Genomic DNA, 21,070 nt, shown 5'->3' on the forward strand with positions numbered 1-21,070 from the left:
TTTCTTTAGATGACTGTGTCTTTTACTAGAATGTGAATCTCTTGAAATGATACCTTCTCACTCTTGTTTCTTTAACATGCATAATGCCAAACAAAGTGTAAATGCTCAATAACTATTTGAGCAGAAGAAGAAATAAATAGATGGATATATGGTTGGATGGATGGATGGTTAATTGGTTGGACTGATGGATGGATAGAAAGATGGATGGATTGATGAATGGATGGATGGATGGATGGATGGATGGATGGATAGATAGATTAGATAAGTAGATGGACAGATGAATGGATAAAAGGATGAACAGATGGACAAATGGACAAATAGATGGATCAATGGATGGAAAATGGGACAGATAGATGGGCAGCTGCATTGGATAGATGGAAGGATGGACAGACAGATGTGTTTATGAATGAGTAGATAAAAGGACTGGATAAACAGGCAATTCTTTCTCGGATGTCTATTTGGATGGATAGATGGATGGACAGATGGATGGATGGATGGAAAAAACTCCCAGTTATATGACACTGTTCAGATCTATAATGAGTAGGAAAGAAGATTATAGTTAAGTGACTAATCATATCCAACAGTGGGCTAGTATATCTCTCATACATGGACTGACAATTTTCTAAAAATTAAAATTAATAGAATGCATTTAGAACAAAAGCTATACTGAACAAGATTTATATGCGGTGATTCTGAAGATCTTTAGAAATTTTAGCACTTCGAGGACTTCACTGAGAATCACTTAGGGGTATATAGACTGGTGTAAACCATTTGAAATGCTGTAAAGTGAGGTTTTTCATTTAAACTAACTATGTGATATAAGCACCTACTATATCTAACATGTAGACCATTTCTCTAATGATTTGGGTTTCTAAAATTTATTTGACAACATGTGAGAGCTTCTCTACATTCATATCTTAACAGGATATTTGGCAAACATCTGGCAAAATTATAAGCCATTTGTCTGTCTCTCTCAGATGCCTTATTGACACATGGATGGCTCAGCAGAAATCCATCATGTATGTTAAGCAATCTCAGAAAATGTTGAATCCCAAGGACGTGAGTGTGGCCATAAATGTTCACTAAGCCAAGTTCAGACACAAAGTCCTAACATTAGAGATGAACTCACTGGAAGCTTAATAACTGACAGTTTCCATACTCTGTCTTCCCTTTCATCTCCAGTTATAGAGCACCAGGCTGGAATGCTGGTCTTGTCTTGGATAAAAATTCTTTCTTCCCTCCCTCATTTTTTTCTTCCTTCGTTTCTTTCTACCTTTCTTCCTCAACTGCTGCCTTCGCATTTCACATTTCAAAGCTTTTGTGTATATTAAATCCTTATATTCTATATTATGTCTCATGTGCATTTCATTTATTGAAAGGAGAACCCCTCATGCTTTATTTGACTCAGTTTCTTTAGTGGCTACAGGACTCAATAAATGTTTGGTGAATAAACAAATTGCTATAGGACTCCCACTATTTTTGTTCATGTTACACTGTGTTGCAATCATGGATATAAATATACATGAGATCCTGTGTGCAATGAACAAAAATTAATGTCCTCATTTTTCAGGTGAGGAAACTGAAGCTCAGAGACATTAAGAGACTATCCTGAGCTTACATAGTACAATAAATGATGAGCTAAAATGCAGGCCTTTGAAATTTTACCCCTGGGTCCTTCCATTTGTCCAATGTTCCTTTCATATTATTTAAGACCTATGGGGAACAGTGCCATCATTTCTGTGTGTTGTAACAGATGTGGGTAGGATCTGGAACTCTGAGTTGTAGGAATGACCAATTATTTTCTTTCTTGCCTCAAATGCTGAATAGAGGGAACCATGTATTCAAATATCTTGTAGGGTAAAAGGCATTTGGGCATGTGTTACTGTTGCGTAAAAACACTCTTTACACAGACTATATTACACAGATTATTGCTGTGTAACAGACAACCCCCAAGCTCAGTGGCTTAAAACTGTAAGCATTTGTTATTGTTCACAGCACCATGGATCAGTCGGGTTGTACTTCTGGGTTCACTGGGCTCTCTCATTGGGTAGGCAACTCTGCTGATCTTACCTGCACTCTTTCCCAGGTTCAAGCTGGCTCCAGATTGATCTAGTGTGGTCTTGGTTGGAACAACTGGGCTATCCTCTTTATGGTCTCTTGGAACCTCTGCTTCTCAGAACTTTTCCTAAGCTGAGAAAAACTTCATTTCTATTTTACATAACATTTTAAGAGGAAATGTGTGATGAAATATCAAACAGAACTTCAGTTCATTTGCTAAATATGTATTGAGTTTTAAAGGACAGTAGGAATGAAAGATCGGGCCATTATATTTTGTCATGATAGAGACTGTTATTTAATATTTGAAAGCCCATAACTTGTTATAAAGAATATACATGACACAGAGCAAGATACAAGCTTATCTGGAACAATCTGCTGTTGGGAAATTTCTTTATTGCCCTCCTGCCCTTCATCAGATTCTGTGTTTGAAAGGCAGTCTATGCCTATTCCATGAAAGAAATATAAAGGGGTGTGCTTGTATCCCTGCTCAACTTTTTTACCCTAGATATATGGGGCCTCTATTTGAAGACTATTGATTCCTGAACCTTAGACTGTCTGCCTTTTTTCAAAAAAGTTAAAAGACCCACTCACAGTGTTTCAGATACACGAGGGCAGCTTAGGCTTCAGCAGAAGTGAACTTGAGTTTGGCATAGCAAAGAATTTCCTGCCTATGAAAATTGATCATGGAAATGATACTAAGCCTTTTTTTTTTTTTTTTTTTTTTGGATAAAAGTTTTAAAACAAGGTGACTTGATCATGCAGTAAGTGTGTGACTTTATTCTGGCTAAAAAGCAGAGGGGCCAGCCACAATGTCTTTAATTTACGTTTTTTAACATTCAGTTTTCTGCCATCAGTAAAGGACTTCGTTTCAGCTCTTATTCATATTGGGTAGCTCTGTCACAAACACGGAGTCACAGACACGTATGCCTCTTTGGATAGGATTTAGGCAAAGTCATCATTGAGAATAGCCCATTTCTGCCAGAGGAAATGTGCAAAGAAGCACCACCGTTGATGAAGGAAAGCATCTCAGAGGTTCATGTCATCCCTCAGCTACTCATTGTTGAGTTCCTACTTTTATACATTATGCCAGAACATTTTCTTTTTTCTCATTTCTGGAATTGAACTTAAGATATTTCTTATAGCTCATATGTCCAAAGAAAAGGATTTTTCATCTAAAACTAAATCTCTTGCCTTGCAAGGATGCCCACCACACTGTGCTTGTCTGAAAATGAATGCGACCACAGTAGGGCTGCCCTTACCAGCCCAGACAGAGGAGGGAAAAAGTATTTGAAAGACTCTTCATGCAAGAAGAGGTAAAAATCTGCATATCAAAAGTAACCAGTGAGGGAAATGTGATTAAATTTGTTTTGAAAGTTTCATTCGCATAACATACCACTTTAACTACAAAGAAGTATTTGACATCTGTACATTCTGATATTTCAGGGATTTTCTATAACTTCTTTGAATAACTTTAAGAAGCTGAGCTAGGCTGGAAGATCCGTGTTAAACTCTCAGAATGCTGTGTCCAGACTGTTTCCCCTAAGACTTTAATATTCTGTAAAAATTCTCAGCATGCTCCTTGCTTGATTGCTGGCACAATGGACACCAGGTCATCTCTTAGACTTCGAGGTTGTATGGGGCCTCCTGTCCCCTTTTGAAGTCCTTGCACGTATGCTACATGTTGCAGACTCGGAGTGGTCCTCTTAGGATTCCATTTTGACCTCCATTTTACAAACCCTGAAATCAAGGTCCCTGGAAATGGAACAACTTGATTCATTCAAAACATACTCTTCCGCGCCCTACCCTCAGCCTGGCCCAAAAGGCACATGTCTCATGAGTGTCAAGAAAACTTAGCCGCTAGCCTTTTTTCTCTGTATATTTGTTCCAGTTTCAACTAGAATTCACATGGCAGGAACTTTGTTAGGAAAAAGACACAGTCCGCACCTTCAGGCAGATTCCGACGTAGAAGAAGTATTTACTCACCCCAACTCTACCCAGTTTACCGTGGGACCTGCTGTGTTAAATGCTTGAGTTAAATCCTTAGGTTATGGGAAAAGCAAGTCTCTAACCATTAGTAATAGATCCACCTGCCTTCAGATCCATGGTAGCTCGTTTATATAATGAGATTAGAAAATGATTTTTTAACTAAAATTAAAGCATGTTTTACTGTTTTTCTTTTAAATATATCAGTGCATTAGTTACAGGTCATCCCCAACTCATGACAGCCTCATAGCTCTGATCACCGACTGTGACTCATTATTCTTGCAGTTAGCAAGCGGCTGAAGAGTCAAGATGAACAAATTCCAGACTTTAATTTTCAAGCAAGAATAAATAGACCATCATGCTTCCTTTGCTAAGCTGAATATAAAGAACTTTATGGACAAAAATACCATCAATTGTATTTTCCTTTTTTTTTTTTTTTTTTTTTTTGATGTGAAAGGACTTTTAGTGAAGCATTGTTTTCATCTCTTCCTGACTCCAAGTGAATCTACATCTTTTGCATGTTTCCTGCATTAAATTTTTATTGTGTGCATGAAAATCAATATTCCAGATACATGCACAAGTGCACACATTAAAATGAACATGACTTCATTTATTTCCATGATTAGACATTCAAATAAAAGTGCTTGGGTGTCTGTTTTCATATTCATAGGTCGAGATCCGTACATCAGAGGTATTTGTATAAGTGACACTTTTATTACATTCATTTCATTTGCAATATGATAGTGGATCATAAATATGTTACTTTTATGCCACCAAATCTGATTTGTAGCACTTAGCCCCTCACAAGGAGAATACTTGATATTTTATGGAGCACCTTTCATCCAAGAAGCGCTTTGCAAACATCGGGCCGGGTTCTATCCGGTGTATAAATCACATCTGTGACCCGCTGAATGCCCCACCTGCTTCATCAACCTGGCTACTACTGTAGGGGTGGAGAGTAGTTGGTGACTCCCCCACAGGCCCCAACGTGATAATAAGAACTTTAAATTCTGTAAGAAAGAGGCTCAGGTGAACTCTGTATTGCCACATATAGGCCCTGACAGTGGACAGAACACCACATGTAGGTACATGTCTACCTTATCATTTGCAAAACAGTTATGAGGCCCCCCATCTGTGGGTTGGATCTTGTATTAAGCCCTGGGAACATGGAGACAAGTAACATGCGGCCCTTGCCTTTCAGATGTTCACAGACTTGGAGGGGAGGACTTTGATGCAGGCTTGACAGTGCTTGCTCCTCTCTTTCCTCCCCATTCCCTCCCAGGGGTGCACCATACCTGAAAGCAGCTTGTCAAACCCCCAGGTCTGGCATAGGTATATGTCAGTTGCAATCAGAGTGAAAGAAGAGGCCCACCATCCAACATCCCAGGCAGCCTTTGGAGTTGAGCATCAGATGCACACCCTACGCTCCCAGAGAAGAGAGTCATCTCCCCACCCACCATCCCACAACGCGCCTCAGCTTACCCTCCCAATTCCCCAGTGTTAGCTTCCTAATCTAGGACCAGCAGGAGCCCCCTGCCACACCCAGTAATACGCAGGCACAGGTCCCTGTAGCATGCTTCATTACACTCACTACGCCGTAGAATGTGTGTACATGGGGTAGACTCAGACTCAGCAGAGCACACTGGGTTTCCTAAGTTCTGATCCTGACTGTATCACTCACAGGATGCATGACCTCAGGCAGGGTACTCACCTTCCTGTGCCTCCATTTTCTCATCTGCAAAATGGGCATAATAGTGATATCTACCCTATTAGGTTGTTGTAAGGATTGAGTGGTCTACCATGAATAGAAGGTTTTATGATAGTTGTAATGAGCACTTTCAGTATTGTGGTAAATAATACTCTCATATATTGCAGTACATGTAATAATAGTGATGCCAATATTCTATTATTTTACTGTCACTGTTTTATTATATGATTAATGTCTGTCTCCTACCATAAGTTTTTGCTTCATGGCAGCAAGAACCATCCTGTGTTGCGATGGCACGTAGTAGATAGTCAGTAAATATTCATTGATTGAATGAACGAATAAAACAATGAAGGAACAAATGAATCCACCCACTCATTTGGTGCCACTGCAATGGCTTCTCCAAGCACCATTTTTTATAGCAAGTCTCCTCTGCCACTGACAGCCACAGGCCCCACAGTAATCCCCACAAGTCCTTGGTGTTTAGGGCATCCATTTCCCCACAGAAGGGCTTTACATTCTTCCTGCATAACTAACCCACATGGGCCTTTACAGCAGTCTACCTCCTTCCCACCTAACCCACCATCTGTGTGTCTCCATGCAGGTGCTACTGTCATCTCGGGGAAGGCTCTGAAAGGAGCTGCCTCCTCTGGAGTTGACCCCAGGTGGTCAGTGGTGGAGCTGGCACTTATTCTTATCTCCTGACTTCCCCAGCAGTACCTGTGTCACCCCTTGCCTCCCACTGCTGACCTCCAGGGGAATGAGCCCCTGCCCTGCCCCAGGAGCTGCTGACCATGAGGCCTCAGAGGGACCAATGGTACCAAGAACCTGGACAAAGCCACCATCCCCAGGCCCCTGTGGCTTCTTGTGCACTGCGTCACCTCCGTGATTCTGGTGGTTCTTGGCAGCCCTTCTCAAACACTGTGTCTGCGTTCTTCCAGAGTTTAAAACCATTGAGGGAAGCAGCTGCTGAAGCCACATGTTTAGAAAATTTGTCCGTCAACTTATGAAGCTGTATGTAATTGGGGCATTATCACCAGAGGGGTTGTTCCTGCATGTTGCATAGTCCTTTAGTTACATAGACAGTGGTGGTGGGACTTTGTTTAGGGGACAGAAGGACTGTGGAAAGCAGCCTGAGGTTATACCATGGTCCCCTTTGAGTCAGCTGCAAAGGGTGCTCCAAATTGGGCCCAAAGCTCAGAATATGGTGCTCTGGCTTCACAGTTGTGATTTTGCAAATGGCAGGTGCTATCACTGTACAACCCAACAGAGACTCCCAACTTGGTGCCCAGCTGCAGCTCACCCCGGGCCCCTTCCCACAGGACCTCACCCCTCCCTTGCTTGCTTGGTTCAGATACTCCATGATGAGAGCTCACGGTGTCTCCTCTCTCCTGGTAACCCTCTAGAGCTGTGTTTGTTCATCTGAGTTTTCCAGGCCCCTGGTGGTGGATGGGGACAGTGAAGCAGAATGCTTAGGAGCAGACACGGGTCCTGAAGAGCTCCCTGTGGACGGAATTACGGGGAATCCTTGGGTGGGTTATTAGTTTGTTTTGTGGCCTCTCTGCACATTCCACTGAAATGCACATTGGGTTGACTACTTTCAAACATGGTGTTGTTGGGCCTCAAGTTCCTTGAGTGTACAAACGGGGTCATCATGCTCACCTCACCTGGCTTACTGTGACGATTTCGTGAGCCAGGATTCTTCACCTGCTGGTGCCCCAGTGGCCCTTGCTATACAATCACTAAAGGGTATTGCAGCTGCTGCTGCGTTTTAATGGAGCTGTAGGTGTCATCTCAGCTTCACGATCGACTCAAAGCAGTTCCTGGTATTTAGCAATGTGTGGCCTCCCAAAGGGCTCTGGGTTTCTTGTTGGTGTTGTTTTGTGATATAATTCACGTAGCATAGCATTCATCATTTTAAACTGTACAATTCAGTGGTGCGTAGTGGATCCACTAAGTTGTGCAGCCTTCACCAGTAAGTCCAGAACATTTTCATCTCCTCAAAAAAGAAACCCTGAACCCGTCAGCACTCCCGATCCTCCCTCCCCACCAACTGGCCCCTGGACCTGACAACCACAAGCCTACTTTCTGTCTTTGGATTGGCCTGCTCTGGACATCCATATAGTTAGAATCACACAATGTGTGGCTTTTTGTGACTGGCTTCTTTACGGTATATGTGTTAAAACTTCATCTGTGTTGCAGCATGTGTCCATAATTCATTCCTTTTTATGACAAATAATATTCCACCATAAGGACATCCTAGATTCCGCTTCTCCATCATCAGGTGATGAACATTTGTGTTCTTTCCACTTTTCAACTGCTGTGAGTCACGCTGTCATGAACATTCATGGACAAGTTTTGCATAGACACATATTTTCAGTTCTCTTGGGTGTACACCGAGGAGAGGAATTGCTGGATCACTTGGTACTTCTGTGTATAACTTTGTGAAAAACTGTCGAGTCCTTTTCCCCGGGCTGTGTTTCAGAAGGACCCTCCCTGCTTAGATTTGACTTTGTCATTAGCTAAGGAAGGCCATGGGCAGAGGCAGGGGAAAAGAGGGGAGGCTGTCACCTGAGATCCTGCGCACTCACACACAAGCCTTCAGACATTCCCTCCCTTCAGCAGTCCAGGCTCCACCTCACAGAGAGCCACCATGCCGTCTCTGCCACCCTGCATGACACCTTCCCCCCTCATTGTGTCTGCTTTGCCCACCGGCTTCTTTGCATTCTCTCTGCTTTGAACCACGATACCCGCTCTCACCCAGCATCCTACACTGGCTGGGAGGGATCTGGTCACAGAGGTCTCGAGGGGCCAGTCTGCACTGGGAAAGAATGCAGCTGAGGCTGTGCTACCCACTCATTTCACCAGTGATCTAGAAGTTTTCTGAGCAATGAGCAGTGTCATTTCAGAGTCCTGGGGGAAGGAAACTGTCTAGAAAGGTATTCTCTTCAGACCTGTCGGTTTCCTTAGGAATAAGTAAGTGAGTCCAAGTGAGGAAAGAACTTCTCAATCATGTGAACTTGAGCATATTTCTTAGCTTCTCCAAGACTTAGTTTCTTCGTCTGTAAAATTGGTTTAAACTTGCCTACCTGATAAGAGGATCAAGTGAGATACTGTGATACCATGTTCAACATACTCAAAAAAAGGTTCCTTTTCTCCCCAGCTGCCCTCCCTCCTGGTTGGGTAGGAGTGGCTTGTACAGACACTGATTTTGTAGGACGACTCACCTCCCTTTGTTTCTTTACTCCCCCTTCTCACCCCTTGCTCTTTCCTTTCACCGCTTCCTCTCTCCTCCTGCTATTGTCTTACTCTGCCCTCAGCTCCCACCCCAAACACGAGTGTTCTCATGGTGTGGACACAGGGAACTGCCAGTTCTCAAATCACCCGTGTGCTCTTAGGGAGGCAACTCAGGCCAGATCCTCTTAGGCAGATCAGATTATGCCCTGGGTCATTTTGCAGTGCAGATTCCCAGGTCACGGTGGTGGCAGGCCTAGCCAGGCAGCGTCCAGCCTGGCACCCACGAGGCCCCCAGCGAACATGGACTTCCTGGAGGGGGTGGCCTGGTCTGGTTTCACGTGTCTGCCTCCCGGGGCTTCAGTTGCTTTCCCCACGAGATCCTAGTCAGGGGCTAGAGCTTTGAGTTACACTCGGTTTTGCAGTCATACCAGAGGCCTGTGCCGCACGGGCTTCCGTAGCACTGTGTCCTGGACCCTGACTTTGTGCCTGGTACCGTGCTTGGCCCAGAGCATGCAGAGGGAAAGCACACACGCCTGCTGTGGGTGCAGTGTTCCGGACACAAGGTGGAGTCGAGTGGCGACCAGCGAATAAGGGAATAAATGGTGTTCCAGGCTGAAGGTTTCATACTGTATCAATTATTACTTTTAAGTAACTTCATAGACCAAAACAGATAACATGGCTCATACAGAAAGTTTAGAAAGAAGAAAACACGAAGGGACAAAAACCATCATCCTTATCTCCTCTCGGATGAGTTTCTTCAAAAGTGCCAGTCGCTTAATTCAGAAAACTAAAAAGCAAAAACACCAAAATGTGTAGCTAGGAAATACTAATTATGAAGCAACAGGAGCTTTGTTCAGAGACCCGCCCCTTCCCTAACAGCGCCACTCGGGGCATCCCCTTTGAGGGTGAAGCTGTTGGAAAAACCCTTCCCTCTTCAAGAGATCCAGTCCACAGAAGAAGTTCTCTCACAATAAGCCAAGACTCTGAGCCTCCTGGGTTGAGCCCAAGCTTCCCAAACAACTGACAGGCACATGCGTATACAGAGAGACAAACCTAGCTCTCTGCCGGGCCTCCCCGGCTGCCAAATCCCTTTTCCAGGGAGGTGTATTATTACCACCTCTTCCCACTGTTTCTGTCCCAAATATCAAATGAGCTTAAGGCAGCATCGGGAGGTGGAACCTCCCAGCTCAGGAGCACAGGCCCAGCCTTCAGTGACCCCTGATGTGCCTTCTCTCTCATTTCCAGCTGTCAGGAATGACAGGAACAAGAAAAAGAAGGAGACTTCGAAGCAAGAATGCACAGAGAGCTATGAAATGACAGCTGAGTTGGACGATCTCACAGAGAAGATCCGAAAAGCTCACCAGGAAACTTTCCCTTCGCTCTGCCAGCTGGGTAAATACACCACGGTAAGAGATACTCCTGCCCCAGGCTGCTGGACGTGTGGAAACCTTGCACATGCACGTGTGCAGAGATACACACACACACACACACACACACACACACAGCCTGCACTGGGCCTGGCGGGGACTTGCATGCTAGCCGCCTGGGGTTATGTAGTAGCCACTTCCCTCTGTGTGGTAGCCTTTGGGCATGGGCAGTCAGTGAGTAGGCTGAGTGCCACCTCCCTGCAGTCATGCACACATGCATTCACGCTAGATGCATTAACTGAGCATTTGCTATACGACAGGCTGTGTTCTAAGCCCTGGCAACATGAACTATTGAGTGCTGCTCTCAGAGACTTTGATCTGGTGAAGGAAACAAAGCCAGTGATGCGTTACATGGGTCATGACAGACATCTGTACAGAGGGACCCAGGGTACAAGGGCCCGATCTTTTAAAAACCCCAATCCAGCTGTGAAATCCAGCCAAGATAAAGAGGCCCTCTCCTGGGCCAAGGTCTGCCTTCTGTGAGAGGACATGTACGAAACCCCTAAGCCAGGGCCTAGAAAAGTTTGGGGTAGGCATGCCCCATGCCCTGTTGAGTGAATGTTCTCCCTCTGCTTCCCAGGCTTCTGCTAGGAATGACCTTTCACTGAGATTAGAAATAAAGAGAAGGAGGAAAAAGAGAAGTGAGTGAATAAGGTAGGAGGTGTGTGTTGGCTGGTCTAGGTTGTGCCAGTGGAGAGGTCATGAGGTGCTTTAATTTTTCCAAGTGGTTTTTGCATATATTATGTTCACTGATGTATATTTCTAACTTGTGGCATGTAATAGACACTCAATAGATATTTGATGAATTAATATAACTAGAATGTTGTTCTGGCCTCTTTAAAAACCTTAGGTTGCTCACCTACAATGCTGTAGTAAACATACTTTTAAAAAAAAAATCCAAATATTGTAGCACTTGGTGGTTTGGTGACTGGTATGCTGGAAAAAGGATAGCATGGGAGGTCCTGAAGATAAAAAGACAAAATAGTGATACCAGGAAGAAAAAACCACAGTGAGTGGAGGGGCTTTGCAGCAGTTCTTGGTGAGCATGCGGTGTGGTGCGCTGGGATGTGGGTGCCACCATGGTATCTGTAACACGAGAATGGTGACCAGAAGCAGGCCCAGAGGGGCGCCTATGGCAACTGATGCCAGCACACGCCTAGGTGGCTTCTCAGATGAGGATGAGGCTACACAGTTGGGTGGCACCAGCTTCTGAAGGGCTGGTACCCACCTTAAACAGATAAGTCCCCTGGCTAAGCCCAGAGGCTTTGGCTCACTGGACGCAGAGGTAGAACCTTGAGCACTACTTCTTAAAACTCAGTGTGCATCTGACGCGTCTGGTGATCTTTTTACAATGCAGGTTCTGGTGCAGCAGGCATGGCCTAGGGGCATTTCTAACAAGCTGCCCGGCTACTGATGCTGCTGGTCTGCAGACCAGACTCTGAAGAGCAAATAAGCTGGGCTTTGAGAAGCAAGACCCAGGGTGGCACCCTGGGGCCCAGCTCGCCCATGGGTGTCAGCCAGGAGGGACACTGGCATGTCTGCCAGGCCGAGGGAGAGGCTCGGCTTAACCTCAACCAGTCTTCACTGAGCTTGGGGAGCACTGTCCCATCCCAGAGCAGGGACACAGGCCAGGACAAGACTGGACACTGTAAGGGAGCTTTCATTTTCACCTGGGAGAGAAAGTGGAATGTGACCCCATGTATCCAGAACAGAGGCCTGGAACCACACGAATGTACTTCAAGTCCTGCTCAGCCACCATCAGCCCCGTGACAGTGAACAAATTACCTAACGTCTCTCAGCCTCAGGTTTCCCATCTCTAAATGGGAATAATGTGAACTAGTTGGGAGGATGAAATGAGACAATTTGTGAAAAGCTGCTGTGATGGGACCCAAATATATCTACCTAGCAGTGGAGTGGCAGAAGCATCATCCAGCCGTGCGTCTTCTACTGGCTATGAACTGGGACCTGGCCCCTATGCTGGGTGCATCTGACAATACAGAAAAGTAATATGATGAGTAACCAATACCAGAAAGTATGCCATTTATTTCTTTCAGAAATACTTACTAATTGCCAGCCATTCAGTGGCATTTCAGGCCCTGTATTGGGCTGTATATCAAGGTGGGGGTGTCTTGACCTAAGAAATGAGGGAACTCAGGCTGGCACAGTGGGAAGGGACGAAAAGAGAAGATGAGAGAAAACGGGCATTGTGCAATGGTGGACTGTGTTGAGTTGACAACGAGTGGGAAGTGAGCATGGGAAAAGCCTGGCAGAGTCCTGAGTGCCACTTAAGGAGTCTGTATTTTAGTTCGTAGATAATGAACAGTAATTGATGGGTTGTGGTCAAAAATCTTTATTATCATTATTACATCTAATATTTATTGAGCATTTGCTAGGTACTAGGGACCATGCTAAGTACTGTAAGCATACTAATTCTTTTACTCCTTGTGAGGACTCTATGAATTGGGTTTCATTGCCCTCATATTACAGATGCGAAAGCCAGGTACAGAAAGCCTAGATTACTTTCCCCTTTCTCTCAGTCAACAAGTGGTCAGAGGTGAGACTTGAACTTGAACAGCCTGACTCCAGGGCAACTCTTTTAACCACTACACTATACACGGAATCCCTTGAGATGGTTGCCAGAACGGGAGAATGGAAGCTGGGGCCATTGGAGGCATCTGGCTAGGAGGAGAGAGCTGTGACCCAGGAATAAATCAATCTTGTAGCTCCAAGAAAGTCAGAGGAAAAGAGATCAGAGTAGGGAGGTCTTCCTGAAAGAGGAGACTTTTGATCCAGGTCATGAGGTGAGAGACTTTATATGGCAGTACCTAGGGCCACTAACCGCTACATCAGGGGCCCCCCTCCGTCTCCTCCAGGTGGTATCTTAGCACAGCCAAGTCAGTCCCCAGACTCTGACTCACCTAGTAACCAGGTGAAATGGCTCCCACTCTAGCCTGGAGGAGGGCAGGACAAACACAATGTACAGCGTTTGCCCCTCCTGGAACGCGCGCCTGGTGTGACTGGGGGTTCCTACAGGGTGGCTCACATGTGAGGCACTGGCACTCCTGTGAACGGTCCCTCACCATGGATGAGTAGAAGCTGGAGAGGTAAATCCCTCGGCTTCCTGATTCCTTGGGCAGGATAACTCTTAGGTATCCTCTAAACCATCTCCCAGAGTTTCCCAGCTAGATCGAGCCCTGACTGCCCACAGTGATGAACTCCACTGGCTGCCTTCCTTCCCTGCCCACTCTGCTCTTCCAGTGCTTCCTGGGATCTCCTCCCACGTAAACCACCGTGCATTCCAATTCTAGTCTCAGCCTCGGCTTCTGGCCTGAGAGAGAGAGGCTTCCCTGTGGGCCTCCAGAGCCCTTTCCTATCCACCCCAAGATGGGGGTGAGTCACCCCCAGTCCTCAACTGGGGCCCACCCTCCTAAACACTTTGTGGAGACTTTTTGTACTTCTTTCAATCAGGCAGGAAAAACAAAAGCACAATTTTATCTCTAGAGCGTGGCCCTTCGCTACTGGGCATCCTTCCAGAGGCCTGCTGCCCACCGCGGGGTGGAGGGCGCTCTGAGCCAGTCTCGCAGCTCACTGTGCTCTTCATTTCTACTATCTCTCCCCAAATCTAGCTGTGTTTTTATTGTGAGCCACTTAAAATCCTTTCTGGAAGTCGGTGGTATAAATAAATAACAGCAGCCATAACACATTCTCTGCAAGCTCTTAGTTCCGAGTTGAGCATTTTTAAAAAGAGCTTTTTTTAGACCGGCAGTTGCTTCCACGGCAAGAAACTTCCTGTCATCTTCACCAGAGTGGCATCCCTGTCAGATGCCTTTGGAATTAGTGGGCAGAGAGGAATAAAAAAGGCAGCCAGCTGCGCATCTACAGATCTTTGAAAGAGTAGTTCCTTTTTCTTCCCTAATTAGGGTAGATTGGGGACAAATGGTTGGGTCCCAGGAGGCCGCAGGAATGGATGGAAGAGGCAGAAACATATTCCCACCACCCCCACCTCAGGCCAGGGCAGGGCACTCACCCACAGTCTTCAGAGCTGTTATCCCTGGGAAGGTTTCTACCCAATGACCCTCCGCTGCCATAAAAGGAGAGAGGGTGGATTCCCTGTGGAAAGGTAGAAAGCAGGAGAGAAGCTATTTATAGACGAGCTTTCCAAAATAGAATCAGGACTGAACCAGAGGCACTATCCTAGCTCTGAGGACGTGTTCTCCATTTCCTTAGGGTGAACCCTAGTGACTGTCATCTGGGCTTTAGGGCCTCCTAAATTCAAGTTCAACTCTAACCCCTGCTACTTAGGAGTTATGTGACTTTGGAGAGTGACATCATCATGTGTGCCTCAGCTCCTTCATCTGTAGAACGGGAGTTTTAAACACATCCACCTCCTGCCTGGAGGGTTCCATGAGAAAACTATATGGAGCGCCTTGCACAGTTTCCAGCGCAGAGGAGGTTCCATGAGAAAACTATATGGAGCGCCTTGCACGGTTTCCGGCACAGAGGAGGCGTGCTGAGTGTGCAGCTCTCCTCCTCTCCGACCCATCATAAGTGTCTTGTCATTTTTTCAAGCCACATGCCCAGGTTCTGTAAAGTAGCGTGGGTGTGACAGTGGGACAGATTTCCAAGTGGTGTAGCCCCCACCTCCAGCTCGTGCCGTCTGCTCAGGGCCGCCTCTGCTCCCAGCCTCCCGCAGCTCTGCCGTGTGCACGCTGCTCATCACCACGTGGGGCCTGGCGGGAGGTAAGCTGTCCTCCCAGGGGCTCGTGAATGTGAACTATGAAGATTTAAGAAGCCCTTAACCCGCTCAGAAAAATGACCACAAACAGAATTGTGAAACCGTGAAAAGACTTTCCAGGAGACACACCATAGAAAAGGAAGGCTGTTTTGAACCCTTGTAGTCATGGGTGGACTCGGTGCGCTTTTTGGAAATTAACGTTTGTGATCAGCCAGAGGAGCAGAACCTGGAACTCAGGAAGCTCGGCCTGCCAGGAGAGATGCAGCAGCAGGGATGGACGGTCAGTGGGGGCCACAAAACCCGAGTTCCAGTCCCCGCTGTCACCTCACAGCTGTCTGACTTTGAGCCAGCTGGTAGTGAGCCTCAGTTTCTTGCTAGCAAACACACGTGTGCTGCCGGTTTCACCTAGCCAGTGGTCCCCAACCTTTTTGGCACCAGGGACCAGTTTCGTGGAAGACAATTTTTCCATGGATGTGGGGCTTGGGTATGGTTTCAGGATGGAACTACCCCACCTCAGATCATCAGGCATTAGTTCAGTTCTCATAAGGAGCGGGCAACTGAGGTCCCTCACATGTGCACTTTGCAACAGGGTTCATGCTCCTATGGGAATGTAATGCTGCCGCTGATCTGAAGGAGGTGGAGCTCAGGCTATAATGCTCGCTCCTGGCCGCTCACCTCCTGCTGCGTGGCCCAGTTCCTAGCAGGACATCGACCAGTACCCATCCACGACCCAGGGCTTGGGGACCCCTGACCTAGAACATTCTTTCATGTTGCAACAAACAATGACTGCATACCTACTGTGTTAGTTTCCTAGGGCTGCTGGAACAAAATAATACAAACTGGGTGGCTTGAGACAACGTTATTTGATTGTGTTTCTGGAGGCTAGAAGTCCAAAATCAAGACGTGTGCATGGCCATGCTGTCTCTGACAGCTCTGGGAGAGAGCCCTTTGTTGCCTCTTGTAGCTTCCAGCATGGAAGGCAGTGCTTGTAGTTGCATGACACCAATCCTTCATCTTCTTATGGCCATCTTCTCCCTGTGTGTCTTCACCATGTCTTCTCTCTATGCATGTCAACCTCTGTCCAGATTTCCACTTTTTTTTTTTTTTATAAGGGCACCAGTCATACTGGATTAGGGCCTACCTTAATAACCTCATTTTAACTTGATTACCCCTATAAAGACCCTATTTCCAAGTAGCATCACATTATGACATACTCGGGCTAGGATTTCAACACATCTTTTTGCGGGACACAATTTAACCCGTAGTAAACAATGACACCTAGTGAGTGCAGAATTGGAGTGCACGGACATTACCTTTCCATGCTGGCCGCTCTCTGCAAAGCCTAGCTGGAAATCAAATTTTGTCACAGTGTTGTGAGTATTTAGAAACCTCTGGCAGCACACGTAAGTCCTGATCTTTTGAAGAAAAGTGTTCTGTAGGCACTGCACTAAGTACCCACATTCTTCGTGAGTAGTGGAATAAGGGAAAGACGTTCTCAGCAAAAGCAATAGCATGAACCCGGCACAGGGTTTCACAGGGATGGAGCTGGGTGCGAGGGAGGCAGAGCTAAGTTTGAGGAGGGAGGTCAGGGCTAGCTTCCTAGGGGCTTTGGGTGCTGGGATAAAGTGTGTGAATATTAGCCCTAGGGAGCCAAGGGAAGTTTCTAGTCATGAGAAAAAGCAGTTCCAAGAAGGTGGCCCCTAGCTGCTGTGTCTGACTGGAAGGCTTCGGCAGGGAAACAGGGCAAGGCTTTTGATCTTTCTCAGATGTATCCTGCAGCTCCAGAAGGCATTCATGGCCCCTTTCAGCAGCTGGGACCACTCCAGAATTCTAGCATTTCCTGGACATCCTCTAGGGCCTTGGACTGCACCCACCACATCACCTCTGCACTCTACCCAAGGTCCCGGATCTCTGAACCCCAGGAGTGAAGGGGCTGCAGATGGACAGATGGTCCCCTCCAGGGTTATGTCCCAGCTCAGGAATCTTAGACGATGGTGGTCCAGGAGTACACCTGAAGCATGACCTCCAGGGGAATCCCGCAGCATCACTCTTGCTGTTAACCAGGTTGCTAGGAAATACTCGAAAGATTCTAGAGACCCTCCCTACTTGCCCTCTCCCCATTGCCCTTTGCTCGAAGCCCTCTCTACCCACACACCGCACCATGCCGTTAAGATGACGCCCTCCTGTCAACCCAGAGCTAAGGGTAGCTGCCAAGCTGCCTTCTCCCCACCTGTTGGAGGCATGTGGTCCTAAGGAAAATGCTGCAGGCATGTTGGGGGCGTTCTCTTCTCTTCTCCTCTGTTGGGGGCAGACGTTTCCGAAGCCATCTTGTCATAGTGCCTAGATAATGTGTGTGTTGACAACAAAGAGATGTTGGCTGGCACATAACATTCTCTTTATAGCCGTGCTGGAGCTCTTGTAGCTACCTGATGGAAGCATCCAGAGATTCCAACAAGGAGGGAGATCACAGATGCAACCACAGGCTTTAGGAATCAGGAAGTTCTAACCAGAAAGTAGAAATATGCGAGGAATCAGTAGGGAGCGGGGTGACAAGGTGCAGCCTAAACACCCCAACCCAACTGTGTAGGTGAATCCCATACCCTCCAGGTCGCCTGCGGTATCTTGCACAAATGACTGCGCTTCCTGGGCCTTCGCTTCCTTATCAGCGAAATGGGGGCCATAATAGTGCCTACCGCATGGGGGCGCTGTGAAAAGTAAAGCGAGTCAATGATTGTTAAGCACATAGAACAGTGCCCGGCACGAAGCAAGCCCTAGAAAAGGGTTGGTTACCTACAAAAACATACAAAATGCAGGAATGGAATGTGAGTGACAGGGACAGTCTGCAAATTGAACTTGAAAGGACATCAGTCTGCAGGATGGTGGAAGGAGGCACCTCCATGGGTATACCCAACATTGCCACAGATCTTTAATTCTTTATTCCTTTAATGAAAATTTACATTTCCTGCTTAGCTTTGGAAAAAAAAAAAAAGCCAGAACCCTTGAACAAACCACTCTAATACCCAGGCGCTGCCTCCAGCGGGATTCAAAGATGCTGGTGATTCCACTTTCCTTTGTGGGTCTTGTTCTGAAAGTCCTGCCAGTCCAGGAAGGCAGCCTGTTGCAGCAGAAAACCAAACCAGCAGAAGAAAGGGATCCATCTGCGTGGCAAAACTTGCCATTTGATTGGATTTCATAGTAGGATTGGGCTTTTCTGCTGCTTAAGATGGCCCTGGGAGGCCATGGGTGCGATCCTCCATGTGGGCCACCACGCAGCATCCCGGGGAGGCGCTGCAGCTCCTGTATCTCCTGCCGAAGAGGGGCCTCCCTGGAAGCCCAGACCGGAATCACAGCTGGCAGCGTGTGGAGGAGAGCCCCTTGCCCTTCTGCCTTGGCTGTTTTCCTCATCAGCCTGCCTCATACTCACAGCAAGGGCCCCTCCTCACCACCCAATTTTCTGCCTCTCCTCTGCTGGTTTTCCTTCCTGCACACTCAGAAATGCTGCTGAACATGCACGCTTCCCTGGTGCTCCCCACAGCCGCCTTCATTACCAACCCAAGCAGGCCAGGGCTCTCCATTTGCCGCAGCTGGAAGATAATATATAAGCCATTTGAAGCCTCGTGCCTATGAATCCAGCAGCCAGTATAATAAAACACCAGGTTATTTTGTGTTTTATTAACTGCCTCTTCCCTTCAGTTTGCATAATAGTGAGTTAGATTTACATGCCGTTAAGACGGCTGTGCATTATTTTTAATAGAAGGTGCGACAGGCTCCTCTCTCTCAGCCCTGCCGCGTGATAAAGTAACCTCATCCAATGTTGATGAAGATTTCGTTCACACTTGCTGGGTCTGGGCAATGTCTTTTTTTCCAGATGGATACTCTATTGTAAAATGATTTCCCTCCATAAGCTTGACTCTCCGTCCCTCTCTTCCGTGTCATCTTCCTATGAACCGGATAAACTGCCTATTAAATTTAATTATGGTCCGAATGGCCACACATCTTGATCTCATGTTCCCCCAAGTGTACTGTATTCCACCAACGTCCTTGAGGAAGGAATAAAATAAATCTGGAGGATGCATGTCTACTCTCCACAAGGAATGTCATGGAAGGCACAGTTGGCCACCATCATTTTTGCTGTGTCTATGGCACCTCGTGCAAACTCTCCTTCCTGGCTTTCCATGCAGACATTCAAAGCAAGAGCTAGTTTTATTGACTTCCTGTAGACTGATTTTAACTGAGGTGGGGAACTAAAGATATCAGTTTGAGAAACAGAGTACCTCTCCTGAGCTGTTTACATTTGTCAGAGGACCAAACATCAGCCTTTTGTTGGATGGTAAATTACAAATATCTCATTTTATCTGTAAATATCTTAATATGCATTCTAAATGAAAGAAGCTTCTGCAAACGAAAGTAGAGCATCAGTGCCATTATTACCATCCTAAAATAAAATTATCTCCAACACCTAATAGCTCATATTTCTAGTTTTCTCATATATATCACCATCTCTTTACAGTTTATTTTTTGAATTAAAATTTGGATAAGGTTTACATCATGCAATTGGTTGTCAGTCTTCTCAGTATCTTAGGTCAGGTTTATTGCAGTATAATTTACATAATGTAATTTTTATCTTTTTTAGAGGTATAATTTGATGAGTGTGACAAAAGTATACAGTCACATAACCTGACCCCAGTCAAGATGTAGAACATTTCCATTGCTCCAAAGAGTTTCCTTGTACGCCTGTGGTCAGTCCCCACCTGCATTCCCGCTCCTGGAAAACCACTGAGCTGTTCTCAATCACTATAGTTTTGCCTTTTCCAGAATGTCATATAAATGGAATCATTTTGTATGTGGGCATTTATGTGTGCCTTCTTTGGTTAAGCATGCTTCCAAGGTTTATCCATGTTGTAACATGTATTACAGTTTCCTTCCTTATTGACACTACCTAGCATTTTCAATGCAAAGTTGTAATCACAATTTATTGATCCACCCATCAGTTAATGAGCATTTGGGTTGAGTTGCTTTCAATCTATAGATTTCTCTCTCCACTTGTTTTTCTCTCTTGCAATGTACTTATTGGAAAAACCGGTTCATTGGTTTTGTGGATTTTCTGGCATTCTGGATATTGACAGCTGTACCCCTTTTGTGTCGTTTACCATATCCCTGGATTTCCTGAGGTTATATCTAGAGCCTCCGTTTGATTCAAGTTTGATTTTTAGCCAGAATGTTTCATAGGTGGTGGTGTGTTTTCCCATCAGGGCATCAGCACGACAGGTTGCCTGTTTTTAAGAGATTAACAAATACTGATGGTCGATGCTTAGAGCCATTCATTCATCAGTTAGAAAATGGTGAATCCTCATTCCTTCCTTGTTTGTTAGCTGGATAACTGCATACAGAGAAACTCCCTCTCATCTGTTACTTGATTATCCAATGGTACAGGAATAAGATTTTAAGCATTTTAAAAGGATGAACCCAGCTGGATGCAGTGGCTCACGCCTGTAGTCCCAGCACTTTGGGAGGCCAAGGCAGGTGAATCATGAGGTCAGGAGATTGAGACCATCCTGGCTAACATGGTGAAACTCTGTCTCTACTAAAAATACAAAAAGTTAGCTGGGCATGGTGGCACACGCCTGTAATCCCAGCTACTTGGGAGGCAGAGGCAGGAGAATTCTTTGAACCGGGGAGGTAGAGGTTACAGTGAGCTGAGATTGTGCTACTGCTCTCCTGCCTGGATGACAGAGTGAGACTCCGTCTCACAAAAAAAAAAAAAAAAAAAAAAAAAGATGAATCCAGGCTGAAAACATATACAGCTGCTCCACCAACAAGCTGCCTGCTCAAGGCTGATATGTCACCCCCTTTAATAGGAAACACTGAGTTTCTCCCCTCCTATAGTGCTTCCCGGAAACTGTATCTGATGACATTTTCTCTCTC

The 21,070-nt window shown here is 46.0% G+C and overlaps 1 protein-coding gene across 2 annotated transcripts in view; it reads left to right on the top strand.

Annotated features, from left to right (window-relative positions):
• Positions 1–21,070, top strand: part of RARB (retinoic acid receptor beta) — a 550,096-nt gene that overhangs the window by 511,371 nt on the left and 17,655 nt on the right. For both annotated transcript variants that reach the window (XM_017893406.1, XM_017893407.1), the window contains one exon: positions 10,229–10,389. In XM_017893406.1, the coding sequence (XP_017748895.1) occupies positions 10,229–10,389 (161 nt within the window). The remainder of the gene's footprint in view (positions 1–10,228; positions 10,390–21,070) is intronic.

This window comes from Rhinopithecus bieti, unplaced genomic scaffold (genome assembly GCF_001698545.2).
Source record: "Rhinopithecus bieti isolate Rb0 unplaced genomic scaffold, ASM169854v2 scaffold_23460, whole genome shotgun sequence".
In the NCBI taxonomy this organism is placed as follows: Eukaryota; Metazoa; Chordata; class Mammalia; order Primates; family Cercopithecidae; genus Rhinopithecus; species Rhinopithecus bieti.